This window comes from Dipteris shenzhenensis, chromosome 6 (genome assembly GCF_047967505.1).
Source record: "Dipteris shenzhenensis isolate YYH24624 ecotype China chromosome 6, Dip_SZ_1.0, whole genome shotgun sequence".
In the NCBI taxonomy this organism is placed as follows: Eukaryota; Viridiplantae; Streptophyta; class Polypodiopsida; order Gleicheniales; family Dipteridaceae; genus Dipteris; species Dipteris shenzhenensis.
Genome location: NC_141601.1, coordinates 4,748,966 through 4,766,631, shown reverse-complemented (window position 1 = coordinate 4,766,631; position 17,666 = coordinate 4,748,966). Strand labels below are relative to the sequence as shown.

Here is a 17,666-nt window from a genome sequence, read left to right as displayed (position 1 = left end):
CGGTAAAGCCTCTGCAAATCTCCTCGCAATCACCAAAGTGATGGAGATTATTCCTTTCATTGGAATAATTAGAGAAACCAGAGTTGCATCTGGAAGGAGACTCTATGGCACAGCAGGCTCATAGACTCGTTTTCGGTGCAACGGCGATCCATTTTCGGTGCAAGAAGAGTAGCGTTGCCACTGCAGACATTGAATGTAACGCATACAGAGGAGCAGCGTGACATGAACGACGACCCACGCAAAGAGTAGAGCAGAGGGAGGAGCCACTCTTCATGCACACTGGAGTTAATCATCTGCCACAAAATTGCCAGCGCCGTCAAGCACTACTAATTGCAGCCAATCAACCAATGAAATAAATTCAATTTCTAAACAATCATAAACTCACTAATTTCTGCTTTCTAAGAATTAGATGATTGCTAAAGGGCAAACCAATAAAAAAATAACGAGTTTTCCTTTCTAAAGCCAATGCTAACGAAGCCCTTTCTCAGGGCAGGCCAAAAAGCAAAAAAAAAAAGAAAGCTTTGGGGGTATGTTTTATACACCGAATAAATAAATAAATAATAATAATAAACGAAGGGGAAGCGTTTGCGCTACGCTTGCGGGGAAGCAGCGAAGAAAGTGCGCCACGTGGGGGCTGCGATCACTCGAACGTTCACGATACAGCCACGTCAAGGGGTGCGTGGATATCACAAATCAATGTGCTCTCCGCCGACTTCCCTCTTCTCTTCTCATCATAATTACCTTCTCCCGCACCGTCTCCAATTATGATGAGAAGAGAAGAGAAGAGATAGAACAAGCCCCACCTTCTCCCGCACCCTCTCCAATTCGCGCTCTTACCTCCATCAGAGTTGAGAATTTCGTCTCATTCTGCCAGTCGGCGGCAATTTTGCAGATTCTGCTCAGCGATTTCGGCCCATCCAACCCAGAGCAGTGCGTTCTTGCCATCATTTGCAGTCTGTGTACCAGACACGCGGTCAGACTAACCTTCTAAGTTGGGTTGTGGCTTCCGATCGTCGCCTGCAGGTGTAGATAGAGTGTTTGGATTACGTCGTGTCGGTGAAACAGATTTGCTTAGCCGGAAATATGCAGTTGATCTTCGACAAGGGCCAGTGTAGTCTTAGGCTTTACGAGAGGGATCAGCAGAATTTCTCATGCTTTTTGGGACTTTCAAGGACGGCAGCCTGTGCAGAACTGGCTGAGCCTGTTAGCGTTTTGCACGGCGCATATGAAATCTGTTCACATCTCCACCGCTTAGAAAATAATCTCAATGCGGTTGATAGCAGTGATGGCGGTTCAGAGCCGGACGAGATAAAAGAAGCCTTGGGCAGGCTTCCACGACCGGTACCTCCATTGAGTCATAGCTATAGAATTCCGAAAGATTTTGATAGGGTATGCTCAAGGATTGATTGAGGTTTCTGTTTCAGAAAGGGATAGAACTGCCTTGTCATGTATCAGGGCAAGGCTTGTTTGGCGACGTGTTGCTCATTTTCCACACGTTTTTCCTTGTTACAGGATGAAACCAGTCTGGGATCTTTGTCCATTTGTGAATCTCAAGAGTATGTGGAAGTGGGCTTCAAGCCTGTTATTCGATCAGGTGGTTGCTCTAACATTGGTCGTCGAGTTACTATGGAAGACGAACATGTTTGCATTGATGATCTGGCGGAGCACTTAGGAGCAGGTTGCTTCGGTGGAGCCCCTGGATCTTTTTATGGAGTACGTGTACAAACTCAAATCTTTTTTTGGTTCTTGCTCCTTAGTGGTTGGTAGGGCGGGTGTTGAGGGTTTTACTTTAAGAAGAGGCGGTCCCATTGAAACGATATTTGCGTTGAAGTGTTATCAAAGCTCTGTGTTCAGCATGTGTTTCTCAACGCAATTGCAATTGTATGTTGCTACGGTTGAAGGGCTGCGCTTCCTCCTTTCGGAAAAGGGTGTTTGAAATGATGATGTATGCTTTATAGTGTTCAGAACAACTAAAAATTTATACGATTGGATATATTCTAGTCTTATAAAGGTATATGCTTAAATGCTTTTAGTGTTAAAGAATTTCACATCGACGGCTGTTTTGTTTGTTCAGACTAAGTTCATGTCATATGACATTCTCTACCTAATCTGAAGACTCCCTAGAGTCTGGCCACATGTAGGAAAATTTTGAACTTACTCTTCAGTGCTAGAACAGAAGGCTCCAAACAGGCGCCTCCATTCTTTCCAAAGGACCTCCTTCCCTATTTTAAAGATGCATTTTAGGTTTCAGCAGCCACCAGCCTTTCCTCTCCTTTCTTGCAACCACCTTCCCGCAGCCACCCTCTCATTGTAGCATGTGGCAACAGCCTCCATCTGTTCCTCTATCCAACAGCAGCTCCGCCTCTGATTGCGGCGATGTGACCTGCTGAACCTCTGTGGCGTTGCTATTAGGAGTGCTTCATTGTATAAAAGGTGTGAAGCTTTGCTGAGTTCTGTATTTTTGGACCTTTCATTCAAGTTTGGTTACTGCTTGTCCAGGTCTTTGATGGACATAACGGCAGGGATGCTGCCCAATTTGTGAAGGAAAATCTTTTACAGTTCATTGTACATGATGTGGCTTTTCCTACTGAACTAGAGGAGGCAGTGCGACATGGATTCTTGCAAACAGATATTGCTTTCTCTGAAGCGTGTTCCACTTATGATATCTCTTCTGGCACAACAGTTATCACGGTTTTCATCGTTGGAAGGTTGGTAGCATCTGAAAGTGTTTTTGTATTCTTGGATGATGTTGAAACCCTCTTTTGCGTGGGTGGTTGCACATGATATGTTTTTTTCCCTTTGCATTGGGACCCTTTTGTCTAATAGAAGTGATGTTCTTTCATTTAGGAATCTCCTTGTTGCAAATGCGGGTGACTGTCGTGCAGTCCTTTGTAGAAGGGGTAAAGCAGTGGTTATGTCGAGGGATCATAAACCTTGCTGTGCGGTGGAAAAGAACCGGATTGAAGCTTTGGGAGGCTTCGTAGATGATGGATATCTCAATGGCCAACTTGGAGTGGCACGGGCTCTGGGAGACTGGCACATGAAGGCGCACAAAGGTGCTGAAAGCCCTCTTAGTGGAGAGCCAGAAATGCAGCATGCTGTATTATCCGAAGCAGATGAATTCATGATAATTGGCTGTGATGGACTTTGGGATGTATTTTCAAACCAGAATGCGGTGGACTTTGCTCGTAAGAAATTGCAGCAACACAATGACCCAGAATTGTGCTCACGGGAGCTTGTGGATGAGGCTTTAAGCCGCCAAACCGGGGATAATTTGACGGTGGTTTTTGTCTGTTTCCAGGCTGACCCTCCTCCCAAGTTGGCTCCAACCTTCAGGATAAGAGGAATATTCTCCATTGAGAACTTGCAATCGGTGCAGGGTACTCTAGATAGTTGTACAAAGTAACTTTAGATTCTTGCAAGATGCCAATCAGTGCCTGAGTCATTTCCTCAGCATTGTCACACTGCCAAAGATTAAAGAGATACAAGCGATTGTGCTCTTCAGATCTCAGGTTGAATCAAAGGGGCTGCAAACAGGTGCAATTATTTCATCCTCAAGGGTCGATAATTAGAACACAGTACTTAAGCTTTGCTCGTGTTAAAGAAGGAAATCGAGCATTGCTTACTGCTGTGGATGCATCTATTTGATTGGGAGTCTTAGCTCCTCCTCCATACCTACAGTTGTCATTCAGGTATTTTGAAATCCAACCATTGCTCGTGTGCTCCTGCATCTCCATGGTATTGGTCTGTGGAGAAAATTTCGTTCCATCTGGTGTATTTATCCCAAGTGCTGCTATTCGCATGCCCCTTGAGGCTTGTTACAACACAAAGTTGTATTGTACCGTATTTCTGCAGCAATGCAACTTTTGCTGAGTTTTTCTTCAAACTGGTTCTCGCCCAAGGCGTTTGATTCTTCATATTTTGTGCTGCGATATCCTATAAGTTCTGGAATTTAAATAGCCATGTGGGCTATTAGTTGACATTGTTTATATTTTCTGAATTTGCTTCTCAGCGTGAATAAGCACGTATATTACATGGATGTATGATATACTGTGAAAGGCAATGAAAACAAAGACCTTTTCTTCATGAGAGACAATATAATGGTTACTTGTTTCGTATTATGTCTTTGTGACAAGCTTCTTATGTCAGTTCTGTCTGAGAGTGCTATCATGCGAGGGTCTAAGGCAAAGGGAAGGGATACTGCAGATTTAAGGTATTCAGTCCTTGGAAGGGATACTGCAGATTTAAGGTACTCAGATTTAAGCAAAAATCATTGCATGTCTCGTTTTTTGAGCTCGCGGCTGAGCACTTAGAGGTAGCAGCAAGATGGACAAACTGCTTCAGCTCAAAATTCAGACTGTGAATGGCTTTCACAAATCATAGCGCTCTTACAGAAACCCACCAAAACTAGTCATCTTTGTGTCTTCTGTATTAATCTGGCTGTTCATAATCGCGGAGGTCATATTCACCACAGTAGGCTGTGGGAAAAGATGGTCTATATATACAAAGGTCCATGATTCTATAGGTGGTTACTAAATAGAAAATAGTTGAGAATTACTTTTAGAAGATCTACGCCCTGGTTGGCCCACAACTGATCAGGAAGTGCTTTGGAGAGTGCTAGTGCAGCCCCTTCGATTGAGTCTATCTTGAGATAAATGCTAGCTAAAACTAAGTATAAATATCTTTGGGTAATGCAACAAGGTAATGTGTGAGAAGTACTTCGAAGAAAATTGTAGATCTAACACAGTAACTATCAGTGCATCCTTGAGCTTTTTCTTCTTAATGATATCAAACAAGTGAGTACAAGTACTCGTGAGCACTGCCTTCAAATTGTAGGAAAGTTTAAATGATTTGCAAACTGTGTGTGTGTGTGTGTGAGAGAGAGAGAGAGAGAGAGAGAGAGAGAGAGATTAAACCAAAATGGAAGGGGGACACTTGGCAAGAAAGTGTGGGGCACTTTTTTACAAAAGTGTAACTATATCGCTGCCTCATCTTCAATCTCCTTGAAATCCTAGAATTTGTTTAACCTTAAGAGTAGGCAGCTTGGTTTTCTGGTTCTTGCATGGTTTTGTCTTCATCTTCATGATGCCACTCCCTTGTATGGACATGGTCATGGCAGTGTCCCTCTGCCAATGAAGAAGCTGACATCCGCCAAATAGCCATTGGAGCCTTTCGTGTTGCTAGCCTTGGTCTCTGATGACACGTATGGCTGCATCCCAATACTATTGCAGGACTTAGTGTTTGATTCCTTAATGATGGGGAAAAACTTGGTGTATGTTGGAGTAGGACTAACTATCCCTTGCCTTGGTAGCGGCTGGCATTGTGATGGCCTACTTTTATGACTTGTCAAAAGCTCAGCTATGACAATGTTGAGTCTCTTGTTCTCATGCCTCTGACACATGTGTAGACCTTTGTTGTTCTGATTAAAAATGTGTCCAACTTCAAAACTAGATTGATAGTGTTGGCTTGGAGAACCATGCTCGTAGCTCGGTCTATGTTGTGACCTATCAGACTCTTTAGAAGGGAGACTTTATATGGATGACTTCTCGAAATCTTCTTGCCCGTGTCTAAAAACTCTATTGAAAGGTTCAAATTGTCTTGGACAAACATTCAAAATTGGCTCACTTCTAATGTCTGTATGGTGTCTTGGAACAAAATGATCCTCCCTACACACGACCGTGTCCTTATTTGATCTCGAGCTCGTCATTGTAGAGGCGGTTCCTTAGATCATTTCCCAATTCAATCTCTCAGTACGAAGTGTGTAGAAGATATGGGCACTACCACTTGGTACAAAATCCTAACGCCCATACTCTTCTCGGACAGTGAGGGTGCATACAAGGAAGAAGACATTGACGAAGTTAGTGAGGACCCACACGAGGAAGAGGAGCGCTTGTGGACTCGTGGCAAGCTAACTCACGCTTGGGCGGAATACAAAACTTGGGCGGCAGGTTCATGGCACCTAATAGCATCCAATCGCGATCCACGAGCACGTGCTGTGTGGATTCGAACTTGACCACAACAATCCACCTCTATGTTAGCAAGTGAGTACAAGTACTCGTCAGCACTACTTTCAAATTGGTTCTGTAAAAGGAAAACAATTGTCAAGATGATTGGATGATTAATTTATGATGGAAGCCTGTGCATAGGAAAGTCTAAATGATTTGCAAATTGAGTGTGTGTGTGTGTATGTGTGTGAGAGAGAGAGAGGAAAGGGGGACACTTGGCAAGAAAGTGTGTGGGACACTTTTTCACAAAAGTGTAACTATAGCGCTGCCTGGAAGACAGTGCTAATACCATTGTTCTAAACCCAGTCTTTTATAGCCATTTTCTGTAATGGATCATATAATGAGAATCTCATCTAGTTGCATTACTTGATAGCGCTTGCATCTCATTTATTGATTGAATTGGATGGCATAGAGTCTTATTTTATTATGGAGGACGTAATCGCTTACCTGATATGAGGTCCTCCCTATAACCTGGGTAATGCTTTAATTATTTGTGATCGACAAAAGATTAGCACTTTTTGAAAACTGAAGCCCAACAAAATACGTGAATAAGCGATGGCTTGCATGAAGCTTGTGAGTTCTCTCTTCGATACCATAAAAGTAATCGTTATTGCAACCTTTGAGATATTATGAGTTGGACTATAACCATCCGTTGATTATGCGTTCACCATGCTCGTTTCTTTCAATTCCCCAGCTCTTGCTCACCGTCAAGAACATGCATGAGAGAGGGTTCATTAAGTACAATCATAAGTTTAAGTATGAAGGCATTGTGACAATGGAAATCCACACATTCAAGTGATGAATATGAAGCTCCCTACACAATGTATGGGAAGAGGTGGTACAATTTCTCTCTGATTATTTGTAGTATAAGAGAGCTCACCATGGATATTTTGCTTTACTTGGTTTCTTATTTATAGCCTTTGCCTTAGAAGTTGCCTTGAAATTTGGATGGGGATTGCTTCTTGAGTGGCATTGAGCTAAAACGCATTGGTTGCAATTTTGAAAACAATATCTTAAAAAGCAACTGGGTCTTTGTCTTTGTTGGTAATAGGTATGAGCATGAGGAGACATGGAAGGTGGGTGGAAGGTTGGTTTCTCACTACAAGGCATGTTCTTTCAAATAATAGCTTTGGAATCTATGACAATCATATTTGAGACACGAGAGAATGTCCCAAAGTGCACAACGTAGAGCAACTCAACAAACTAAGATCATATGGGTTTTAGCTCATGTAGTTGTGATGCAAAGGTTTAGCAAGCTTTGCTCCCATCGAAGAAGCCATGACCCTTAAATCTATGGAGTCCTATAGTTATGTCCCTATTGTGAGTAATAGATATCTATCCGTAAAACACACTTTAGCAAATTACACACTAGATGACCCATTTGTTTTGGAGAACACTTGCAAGTTGAACAAAGTCTTCAAACTAATGTGAAACGTTTGCCAACCAACAAATTTCACTTTCCACAATCAATCATAATGTGGAATAGAATCAAAGGAGGTTCAATAGCTACTCCTTTGATGCAAAGCTCTAACCTTGTAGATCCGTCTTCTTATGAGCTTATCCTAAGTAACACACACATGGCATAGATACTAGATTGATCTTTGTAAAAGCTAAAGTTGCAAGTTCCGTTCAAACAATGGTTTGTAAGAGAATTTTGAAAAGTTTAAGTTGCATTGCCTCAAATATCGCTCTTGTAATCCCCCAAGAGAGATCCATGCAAAATCCTGTTTTAACATGTAGGATCCCTATCTCTACAAAACAAGTTTTTATCTTACTGTTAGGAGAATGCTTTTTAAGAAATTTTAAAAATAAATTGTGCGCTTTTCATGTAAAGATGCATAACCCTTCTCTTGCAACACCAGCTACCTATAAATCATTTCACGCATCCATGTGGCTCAAGCACAATCTAAATCCTCATAACTCTCCACTAGACTAACTACTAAAAGAAAGGACGAGTTATTAGAGCAAAATTGTGTATATACTTGTTTGCTTGATGATGACAATGGCGTTAGTCTTAAGCTAACTTTTGAAATTAAAAATAACGTGCTACATAAGTCTTGTCTACTCATGCAAAAGTCGTCATTTCAAGCAAGCATTGGGAGCTAAGTCATTTGTAGGCAATTGTAGGATGTTGTCACAAGAATTGGGAAGGGACTATAGCAAGTGCTATGTTTTTAATATGGGGAGCATTGTGCCTTGGAGCCTCAATCCCCACCATCTTCCATATCCCCAAGAGAAGCAAGAAAGTCTCAAGGCTTGTATCTATAGAGAATCTTCCCTCACATGGTCTATAGGGACATTGCATTCATCATTTAGCATATGGGACTAATCAAACCCCTAATTATCATCATGGAGAATCTTCCCTCACATGGTCTATAGGCACATTTCATTCATCATTTAGCATATGGCACTAATCAAACCCCTAATTATCACACATTTATTAGCACTTTTTAGAGGGCCATCAGTCATTTTTATATTTTTGCTATTCAATGGTTGGCTCCATTAGCACGGAAGTGAGGCCACCACCTCCATCATCCACCCTTTGGATTGAGATTTTGCTCAGCTTTGAACTATCACTTGTTATATGACCATGCACCCATTGTGCTATATAGGATTCCTACTAGAACTTTCTTCTACACCATCTAGTCACATTGATCAACGTGGCATGCTAGTTGTCAGGAAACACTGAATTGCTCATGGGAAAATTTGAGAAAAGGAAGTTAAATGAGCCACATTTGAATCAGCCATAGGCAACAATGTGAGCTTGGTCAACTATGATTGTGATATAGAGTTCCTTACCTTCTCCTTCATCATTCACAGTGAAGGGGGGAGAGGAGTGAGCCATTGTGTGAGTTCTAATTGGGGACTACATGACTGGAGGAGTACCAAGCCTTGATCGACCTTGGTCAAGACCTTGGTCAAAGCTGATCAGAGTGAAGTACTGGCGCACTGGACTATAGCAGTTAAGATAGTGCACAGGTACACATGTTGGTGCACATGGGAAGTAGTCCAGTAGTTAAGAGGTACAGGTGGTGCACCAACCCTTGCCACCAACTAGTGTCAGGTGCACATGAAATATACATGAGTACACATGGAGTACTTGAGTCGCAGACTCAGAAGAGGTTGGAGAGTTGCAGAAGCCATCAAAGATGAAGTGGCGGACAAATGGCGTCTAATAAAACCTACATTTTATTTGGTTAATTTTGATATTGCTAGTGTGCTTGGTGTATTAGAGATTTCATGATTTTCATTCTAAATTCTTTTGAAGGACCAATTGGTCTTTCTTAGTTTAATTACTTGGAAATATAAAACTTTACTAGAATTGCATCGACTTTAACCTACATGGTGATTTTTCTCAACTGATCATTGGCATCTTAGTATGACCACTGTGAAACTTACTGAATAAGTAATCCATGGTTGTGGGCAAGCTTTTGTACAAGAGATTTTAGTTCATAAGCTATGTTCTCCAAATACGGGAATAGCCGATGAACCCATGAATGAAACAACCCACAATTTGTTGAGGTGATCAACGAATGCTCTCAAAGCATCTATCAATTCTATGGTGGGAAATTCCAAAGATTGGCACAAGGTCCAAGGCTTCTTTTATGTATTGGGTGAGCTAGCGAGGGACAAGAATTGTGTTGATTTGCATGTTCTAGGGGAAGAGCTTATGTGTGGAAATGATGGTGGCATTCAGGGTTAGTCTTTGAAGAGGAAGCCAATGCCAATGGCACCATTGGGCTGGAGGGTGATGCTAATCCAACCAATTGGTCAAAAGATCTATCAAGCATTCTAAAAAACTGGTTTGGGAGGTGGAGGAGGATCTGGGGGATGTCGAGGTGGTAACAAAGAGAGTTACGTTGATGAAAAGATTTACATTGAGAAAATAGAGGAAGGGAAACTTATCGAGAGGAAGAGGGAGGAAGGGAGAAAAAAGACTTATGTTAGATTGATTTGGCAAAGAAATCCGCAATGATCTCCTTCGCCATTAGAATAGGTGCCCCTAGATATGGAAAATCATTGTAATTAGAATTAATAGTGGTGTTGGGGTGTGTGGGGGGGAGGGGGGAGTGGGTTAAACTCATTACGGTAGGTAGCCTAAAGAGACGTTTTGGTTTTCTCCCACCACATTTAGCCATGTGTCATGAATATGAGCCATTAATGTTGATTTGTATTGTTTAATCTAAAGCATCGAGGTTTTAATGGTGAAGCTTTCAGCTTTTATCCAAAAAGTGGAACAGAAGTAAAAGCATATCCTTGCTTTTGAAACACAAAACAAGAGAAATCTATATAAACGTTTGAACAAAGAGTTCATTCTAAGTAATAGTAAGAAATAAGAATTTGTGACAAGAGGTGCAGGAAGGACAAGAGTCTTCAGTGCAGATCGTAAAGCACTCCTTTAAATTATTCATCTTCTTTCTATCTAGATTCACTGTTTAACATAAAAGCTCAAGATGTATGCATGTGAGTTTAACATTGACGTGAGATTGAACACAAATCGTCAGTGTTGTCTGGTGCAAATGCTCCTTTGCAATTTTTTTATCACATTAGCTTCACTTTTGCACTTGGTGCACGAGTGCACAACTTCTCAATGATCAAACGAATCACTCTACAATCTGGCTATGAAGCCTCTTGCCGTTTCTTGGACCGTTGCCTCTCCTTACAACCAGAGCTATCCCCGATGGAAGCCTCACTCGTGAACGAGCTGGTAGATGTAGAGGATGAGTGCTCAAACGGATTGATACCCAGTTTCTCAGTTTCTGGTGGAGATGAAGATTCATTTCGATTAGAGTTTTATTTGTGAACTTGGACTAAGCTACACATTTTATTCGTGAACTTCGACTAAGCTAGACATGTAAAGAGAACTGGAAACCTCGTTTATTTTCTTTGCTACATTACAGAAGGAATGTGAAGCATGTTATCTATCCATACATGCAATGTGGATTTAATGAGAAAGAGAGAGAGGAACAATATGCTAAATAAGTGAGATTCAAGAGGATTGCTATTACTAGATAAATTCAAACGTATCGAGATTAACGACATAGTGTAAAGGATTTGCCAATGGGCTCTATCAAAAAGGGTCTGGAAGAGGTAAGCAAAGCTGATCTAACTGCATTTAAAGTTAGGGCAAAAGATGATGACACAAACTTAGGTGTGAAGTAACGACAAAAAAAGCACAATCTCAAGCACTCCATGCAACAAAATTAGTAAGGCAAGCTCACAAGAACTACGAGGTGGGATGGAAAAGTAGTTAGAAGGGTACAAATCTTAATCATTTTTCTTTGCATCACATTACTACTATTATCTACTATTGCTTCAAAAATTCACAACTACTACACGAAAAAGGATTTCTGCATGGCATTTGTCACAATCAATCCCTATTTTTTTATAGAAAATTACCATAACTAAAGTTGCTTTGCTTATGAACCAAAAAAGTACATAGCCATATATGTGTGACAAAAGCAAAAGAACAAAAAAATGTTTGCTAGCTCTAGTCTATGCGTATCCATTTAGTGCTTGCAACAATAGCAATATATTTAGGGACTGCATTTTCACTGTCACTACTCTCCACACGCGTAGCATTCATCACAATCTCCTTTCCAAGATGGTGGGCAAAGGAACCAAAAGAAGCTTTCTCTATGAATGCCTTCGAACTGGTGCATTTCTCAAGAACATTTATAGGGCTATCTACCTTCATAATGAATGGAGACACAACAGGACTAGCCTAAAAAATATGGGAGCACTCGATAAAACACCAGCAATGTGTTGGTCCATACGTAATCAGCTGCTCTTTGTAGATGGAAGAAATATCATTTGTAGTCAAAGAATGGGGACAAAATCATGGATTTCCACAAGGATTGAACCCACCTACATTTATTCCTTGACCTTGAAATGGTGTAATCTAGCATGCAGATGGTTAACAGTTTCCAAACCATAACATCTTTAGCAAAAAGCAGCCCGAAAATGACATTACAATCAATCCTACACCCAAGTTTATACTTCCAAAACATGAACATGTGATTGAATTTATTAGTGTTAGTCAGGCAAACATGATTTTTGGCTTCATTAGCACCGTAGTGCACGTATAGCTCCTTGCCAGATTGAAGATCTTGAGCACTAACATTTTTTGAAATGGAGTGGAAGTGAGGCTGCTTGAAGTCTTTCAGCAATACCTGAGCATTCCATGGAACGTATGAAGGTTTCTTTGCTTCAAAGCTCTATCATGATGACATCGCTCACATTTCTTTTCTTCTCCCACCCAATTTACTTATGGATCATCTTGTTTACCAATTGGACATTCGTAGTAAGTATGTGACAAACCATTTGAAGCTATAGATGGAACAATGCTCCCCCTCTCTCAACCGAGCACAGTGCTGACATGCATGCTTCTTGGAGAAACCAATTTACATCCAGATGTACAATCTTCATTTCCAAATTCGCTCCACCAACACCAATCATTACGCTTACCTGCAGCACATGCATGTAGCTCTCCTTCTTTCGTGGCCAGCATATTCTAAATTATTATCTGTTTCTATGTTGAGGTACTCGCTCGGTACTCGCAAGAAGGGAATGCTTAAACACACGACATTTGCTCGAACCTACTATTGCCTGCTTAGTTTATAGTCATGTATTTTCCTTTTGACTTTCAAAACTTACAGAAATCATATTTTTTTGTTTTCTTCCATCTCCTTGAGCCACGTGTAACGAATATGAGCCCCTAGATTGATTTTAGCCCTTACAAATATGAGCCCTTAAATTGATTTTAATTAATCTCAATCATGAAGGTTTTATTCAAATAGCGTAAAAACTCGTGGGTAAAAGCATCTCTTTGCTTTTTAAACGCAAAAAAGCAAAAAGCATACAATTATGATATTCTCAACTTACTTTTTTCATTTTAATTTAAAACATTGATAATTTAAATCGACTTATCATAAATTTCGTAATTCATTCCGCCTTTCCCCTTAGGGCCTACTACAGCCTAGTTGTGATATTATTGTGGGGTAAGCCCACGTTTTAAAATCGATGTTGTACATGTGTGTGGTGAGGATAAATCCACTGCCATGCACTCACTGTTCACCACACATGTGATAGACATGAAGGCCAAATAGTTGGCGGGGAAGCGAGATGGGTTGAGATGCGCAAGGCTGAGGTGCTCAGTGGAGGAGCTTGGGACAATGCAGTGGGATGGACATAGAAGTGACATTGGAATGGATGAGGCTGGAAGGCTCAAGATGGAGGAGACTTCGTCGATGCAGCTTGAGGGTTTGGATGCAGGTCAAGAACCACATGCAGGAATAAAGGAGGAGGAACGAAGGTAGGTTTGGATTCGTGTAAAGGTTCCTTGTTATATTGGATTCATGTATTGAATTCATGTATTTGTGCTGTAGGTCTTAGGTGTTAAAATGAGAAAAGAATTTGAAGGTGAAATTCAAAACATATATATACATATATAATATACTTTATATAACCACACATAGTGTGGGCAGGGAGGCAGCGTGCTTCCTTCCCCAAAGAGTTATAATCCAAGGGAATGGGCCCTTCCCCATGCGCATAGATTGGAATCGTCAAGAATATTAGCATCGAGATTGAGTATCATGAATATGTAAGAGACTGACACATTACCTAAATCACAATGGGCGTGTTTGTATTCCAAGTTGAGCATCCAAATTCGTGTATGCACCAAGTATGTACGTTTGCTTCACTTTTTGAAAAGATATAAAAAACATGTATGAAATGGAAACAATATTAAAATACAGTATTATTAAACAACAAATCATTAGTCTAGCTTTTATCAAAATTATATATATAAATTGCTACATGTAGTGTTGGAATGTAAATAAGATTTCGGAGAATATGTTTATAAATTACTACATGTAATGTTGCAATATAAAACTACATTTATGACAAAAGTAAAAAAGCCTTGGCTCAAAATCTATCATAATTAATTCATCATTCAGTTACATCAATATAAATTATGTTTACATGCAAGGAAAATCAAAGTTTCCTTTGCCATATAAGTGTAGCACTTCAAAATTGGACAATGGGATCCACTTTGAATTTTTTTTGTGCGTCTTTATATTAGCTTGACATTTCATCTCCTTTTTTGGTATGTAAATATTCTTCACATTAAGAGACTTTTAGATAATCTTCCAAGATTTATTTTTTTTAATTTGCTGATTCATGGGTACTTGTTGATGACGCCATTGTTACAAAAGTAATTATCAAGAATTCAAGCTTATTATATCGAGCTATATGCCTATGATGCCTTGCTTAATATTGAAAAATCTGCTAGATCTCAATCAATTACAGACCTAAAATCACACAAGTCACTACATCATTATGTTACCCAACAAAAACATCCAAATTTTATATGCATGAGTGTATTAAAGAATTGTAATGTGCATGAGTTCATAGATGTCCTAGATCATCCGTAACCTAATTCTTACGCAAAAAACATGATGACAAGGCATCGCACAAATCTCTAATCAATCCACATCGGTGGATCTGCCATTTGCCAAGAACATCTCAAGCATGAACTCAGAAACTCTCTTGCATACACTAGCATCTCACAAGTAATGCCTGATAATATCATCACCAGCAAGTTCAACAAACGGTTTTGAATTTGTACAATGACTTTTCCACAACAATAGCAAAACGATCAATTATGTCCATCTTTTGTGAGTCTACATGCTCTTCACAGAGCACAAGAATGGAAGCCATCAACTTGCCTCTCATGATTAGTGATCCATCAGTGAGGGAGCCGAGGCCTTCTATTATATTTATCACATGTTTGATAAAGGCCCAAACCTCTAGCCGCTTGCTCGCCTCTTCAATTGAGTATGAGAAGTTCAGCATGAGAAACACAGATTGCTTGAAAGTCTTTCTCAGATGAATAGAAAATTTGGTACTTGTATCCATCTTTTGTACTTGAAAAATCCCATTAATCTTGAGAAACTTTGCAGATCATTGGAATGAACTGAGTACTATAAGCGACCACGATAGTAACACATCCATTCCTGGTGGACTGCCGAAACCCAGTTCTCCCACAACATTTGTAGCATACTCTTCCTTGCCACTAGGATGCTCAGAAGCTTGCGTAGTACATGGCCGACATCACAATCAGGTAGAACAATAGGAGAAAATGCTAAAAGTGGAACATGGGAGGGAACCAAACATTCCAGTTTGCCGATCATCAACATCGAACACTAGGACTAGCAAATTGCCTTGCGATGATGTCCAACTGTATTCTCCATCCACCGAATTAACGTCCAAGGATAGTAACCCAAAACAGCCTGCAAGAAAAGAGTCTAAACGTTCGGATCCATCGTAGGATCAAGCAGGTATTAGAAATTACAAGTCCAGGCACTTGAAGGCTCATCGGGTAAAAGGATCCTTGTATTCTTTAGATCCTACCAACCAACTCCTTTCCATACGATGGATGAGCTAGTTCGGTTTGTTGGAAATGAACATGCAGGGTTGCTTGGTTATTGCAATCGGTTAAACAATGCTTAGTCAATGGCTATGCAAGCAAGCGAGATGCATAGAGCCTAAGCAAAGATGCTAGCACATTTAGAAAATAGTACCATTGTTGCAATGCATAACTCTATGCAGGATCTTCAAAGGAAGAACCAAGATCTTCATGATAGAGCTAAAGCATTGGACTTGGAGTGAAATGTATTGGACTTGGAGCGACATAAATTAGAAGTCACTCTGTAAGCTAGCTAAGTCCAAAAAAGGCTTGGAAAGATCTATATACAATCAAGTTTGATGAGCTATAGAGAAGGAACGAGAGAAGGCAGAAGAATGAGTGCAAAAGATGAAAGAAACACCTTTGGGATTGAAGGAGAGGAAAAGAGGGTACTTACATAACATGGATGCTAGAAAGAGGAGAGTCTAGGTTACAAGGTTGGTTATCAAATGTTCCAATGAAATTACACTCTTTTTTGCTACACTGTTTGTGACTAAGTTTTTCTTGTGTTCTTCTTTAGGAACTTCATGGAAGATGTGATGGGAAGAACAGATAGGGATGATATTGACTGTTCATATGCTCTAGCTAGCTTATTGAAGTCAAGCAATGTCATTGGGATACTAAGGGACCCAAGACACAAGCGCCTACATGTGCAAGTTGCTAAGGAAATGATGAAGGACTTCAAGGATATTGTGGATGCAAAGGAGATGCTTGTAGCTTGTGATACTACTGGCGTAAGTCGTGAAAGTTCATTTCCTATATCATGTTTATCCTAATGATTTCTCTCTTTTGTTGTATAGATTGCAACTCATATTTGTCATCAAAATGGATGAAGCTCAATTGGTGAAAGAACACAAGTTAGAGAGAGTGAGCATCTGCATTATGAATGAAGCCTGAGCCTTTGTTCAAGGGAACAAAGAAGTAGAGCAAGATTTCTCAGTGCAATCAGAGAAAGATATATGGTGGCTTGCAGCATTTGAGACTTTGAAAGAGTGCCATGAGACATTGAAGTGGGTTCTAGATAGAAGAGGAATCCCATTGATGATCTAAAGGCAAGAGGAAGGGCAAACATTGACAGTCGATGGCCATGGAACATTTCGAGTTGAATGGCATCTTGCTAGTGATTTGAAAACCCTCAAGTGCTTGCATGGTTGTGATATAGGGGCAAATGCAATGAACACATGCCTTTATTGCATGTGTTCGCAACGTAAGCAAAAGGCTGGTTTACAATGGGAATATGGCATTCTATCTTGCAGCCAAACACAAGCTCCTAATCACAACAAGAAGGATCCCATATTGCCCATCCCACTTGAGAGAGTACACATATGTACTTTACACGTAGAACTGCACGTACTTGTTGATAAGTTATTGTATTTGCATCTTGTTTATACTTGGAATTTAATTCCGCAAGAAGTATCCACATGGTGCATTGCAAAAGCTGAGAAGTTACTGTCAGAGATGGGATTCCATGGACATGTCAAACTTAAGGAGGATAAGAAAATATCTGGGGCAACACAGAATCTTCTTGCAAAAGTGTCCATGGGTAGAGGGAAGGCAAGGAGATTCCTATCGAACCACAATCTTGACAAAGACAAACATACATTGTCTCAAAGCAGTGTGGGTTGGGAATACTAGAAAGCATTGTGTGAATGCATGACCAATAAGGATTCTCATCCTCAAGTAGCAACTTTGAGAGCTAAAGTATGGATAAAGGTAGATGCATTGATAAAATTGCTTCACCAAGTTCAAATTGATAAGATGTATTATGAAAGATTCATGATGGTTGTGAAAGAGTTTATGCAATTAATGGTGAAAGCATGGGGGGAGTCACACATTACGCATTACATGGTAATCTTGGCACCATCATAATATTTAGCAATTGCTTTATAAATAGTTTTGGTTCCTGAAATGATTCTCATCATGTTTGTAGCATATTCTCTATGCACACAGACCATGGTTTGTACAAAATTGGGGCCCTTTGTCCATTTGGAATACACAAGGCATGGAGAAGTCACACTATAGAGCCAAGGCAGCCTACTTCAAGAACTCAAGTCATGGTGGTGGTGTCACTTGTAGCACAATGAATCCCTAAACATAATTAAAAGGGGCGTCAAAACATGATGGGCCTATATAAAACATAAAAAAATCCCTAACTCTCATTATTCAATGGCAAGAGTGAAGAACACTGCTAG

General features: G+C 40.3%; 1 protein-coding gene across 2 annotated transcripts; it reads left to right on the top strand.

Annotated features, from left to right (window-relative positions):
* Positions 1–808: 808 nt before the first annotated feature.
* On the top strand, positions 809–4,003 carry LOC147900668 (putative protein phosphatase 2C 57). Of its 2 annotated transcripts, XM_087375665.1 has the most exons (5): positions 809–930; positions 1,024–1,389; positions 1,513–1,713; positions 2,500–2,708; positions 2,848–4,003. In XM_087375665.1, the coding sequence occupies exons 2-5, from the start codon at positions 1,084–1,086 to the stop codon at positions 3,404–3,406; spliced, it is 1,275 nt and encodes a 424-aa protein (XP_087231791.1). In that variant the 5' UTR covers positions 809–930; positions 1,024–1,083; the 3' UTR covers positions 3,407–4,003. The 2 variants fall into 2 exon arrangements, with proteins under 2 accessions (XP_087231791.1, XP_087231790.1); XM_087375664.1 differs by having other exon boundaries at positions 809–1,389.
* The last annotated feature ends 13,663 nt before the right edge of the window (positions 4,004–17,666 follow it).

What these genes read in the sequence shown, in the direction of transcription:
- LOC147900668 (XM_087375665.1), top strand. Translation starts at nt 1,084, where the DNA reads ATGCAGTTGATCTTCGACAAGGGCCAGTGTAGTCTTAGGCTTTACGAG. An exon ending in TTCCGAAAGATTTTGATAGG is followed by an intron (nt 1,390 to 1,512) that starts GTATGCTCAAGG and finishes TCCTTGTTACAG; the next exon opens with GATGAAACCAGTCTGGGATC. An exon ending in CCCCTGGATCTTTTTATGGA is followed by an intron (nt 1,714 to 2,499) that starts GTACGTGTACAA and finishes CTGCTTGTCCAG; the next exon opens with GTCTTTGATGGACATAACGG.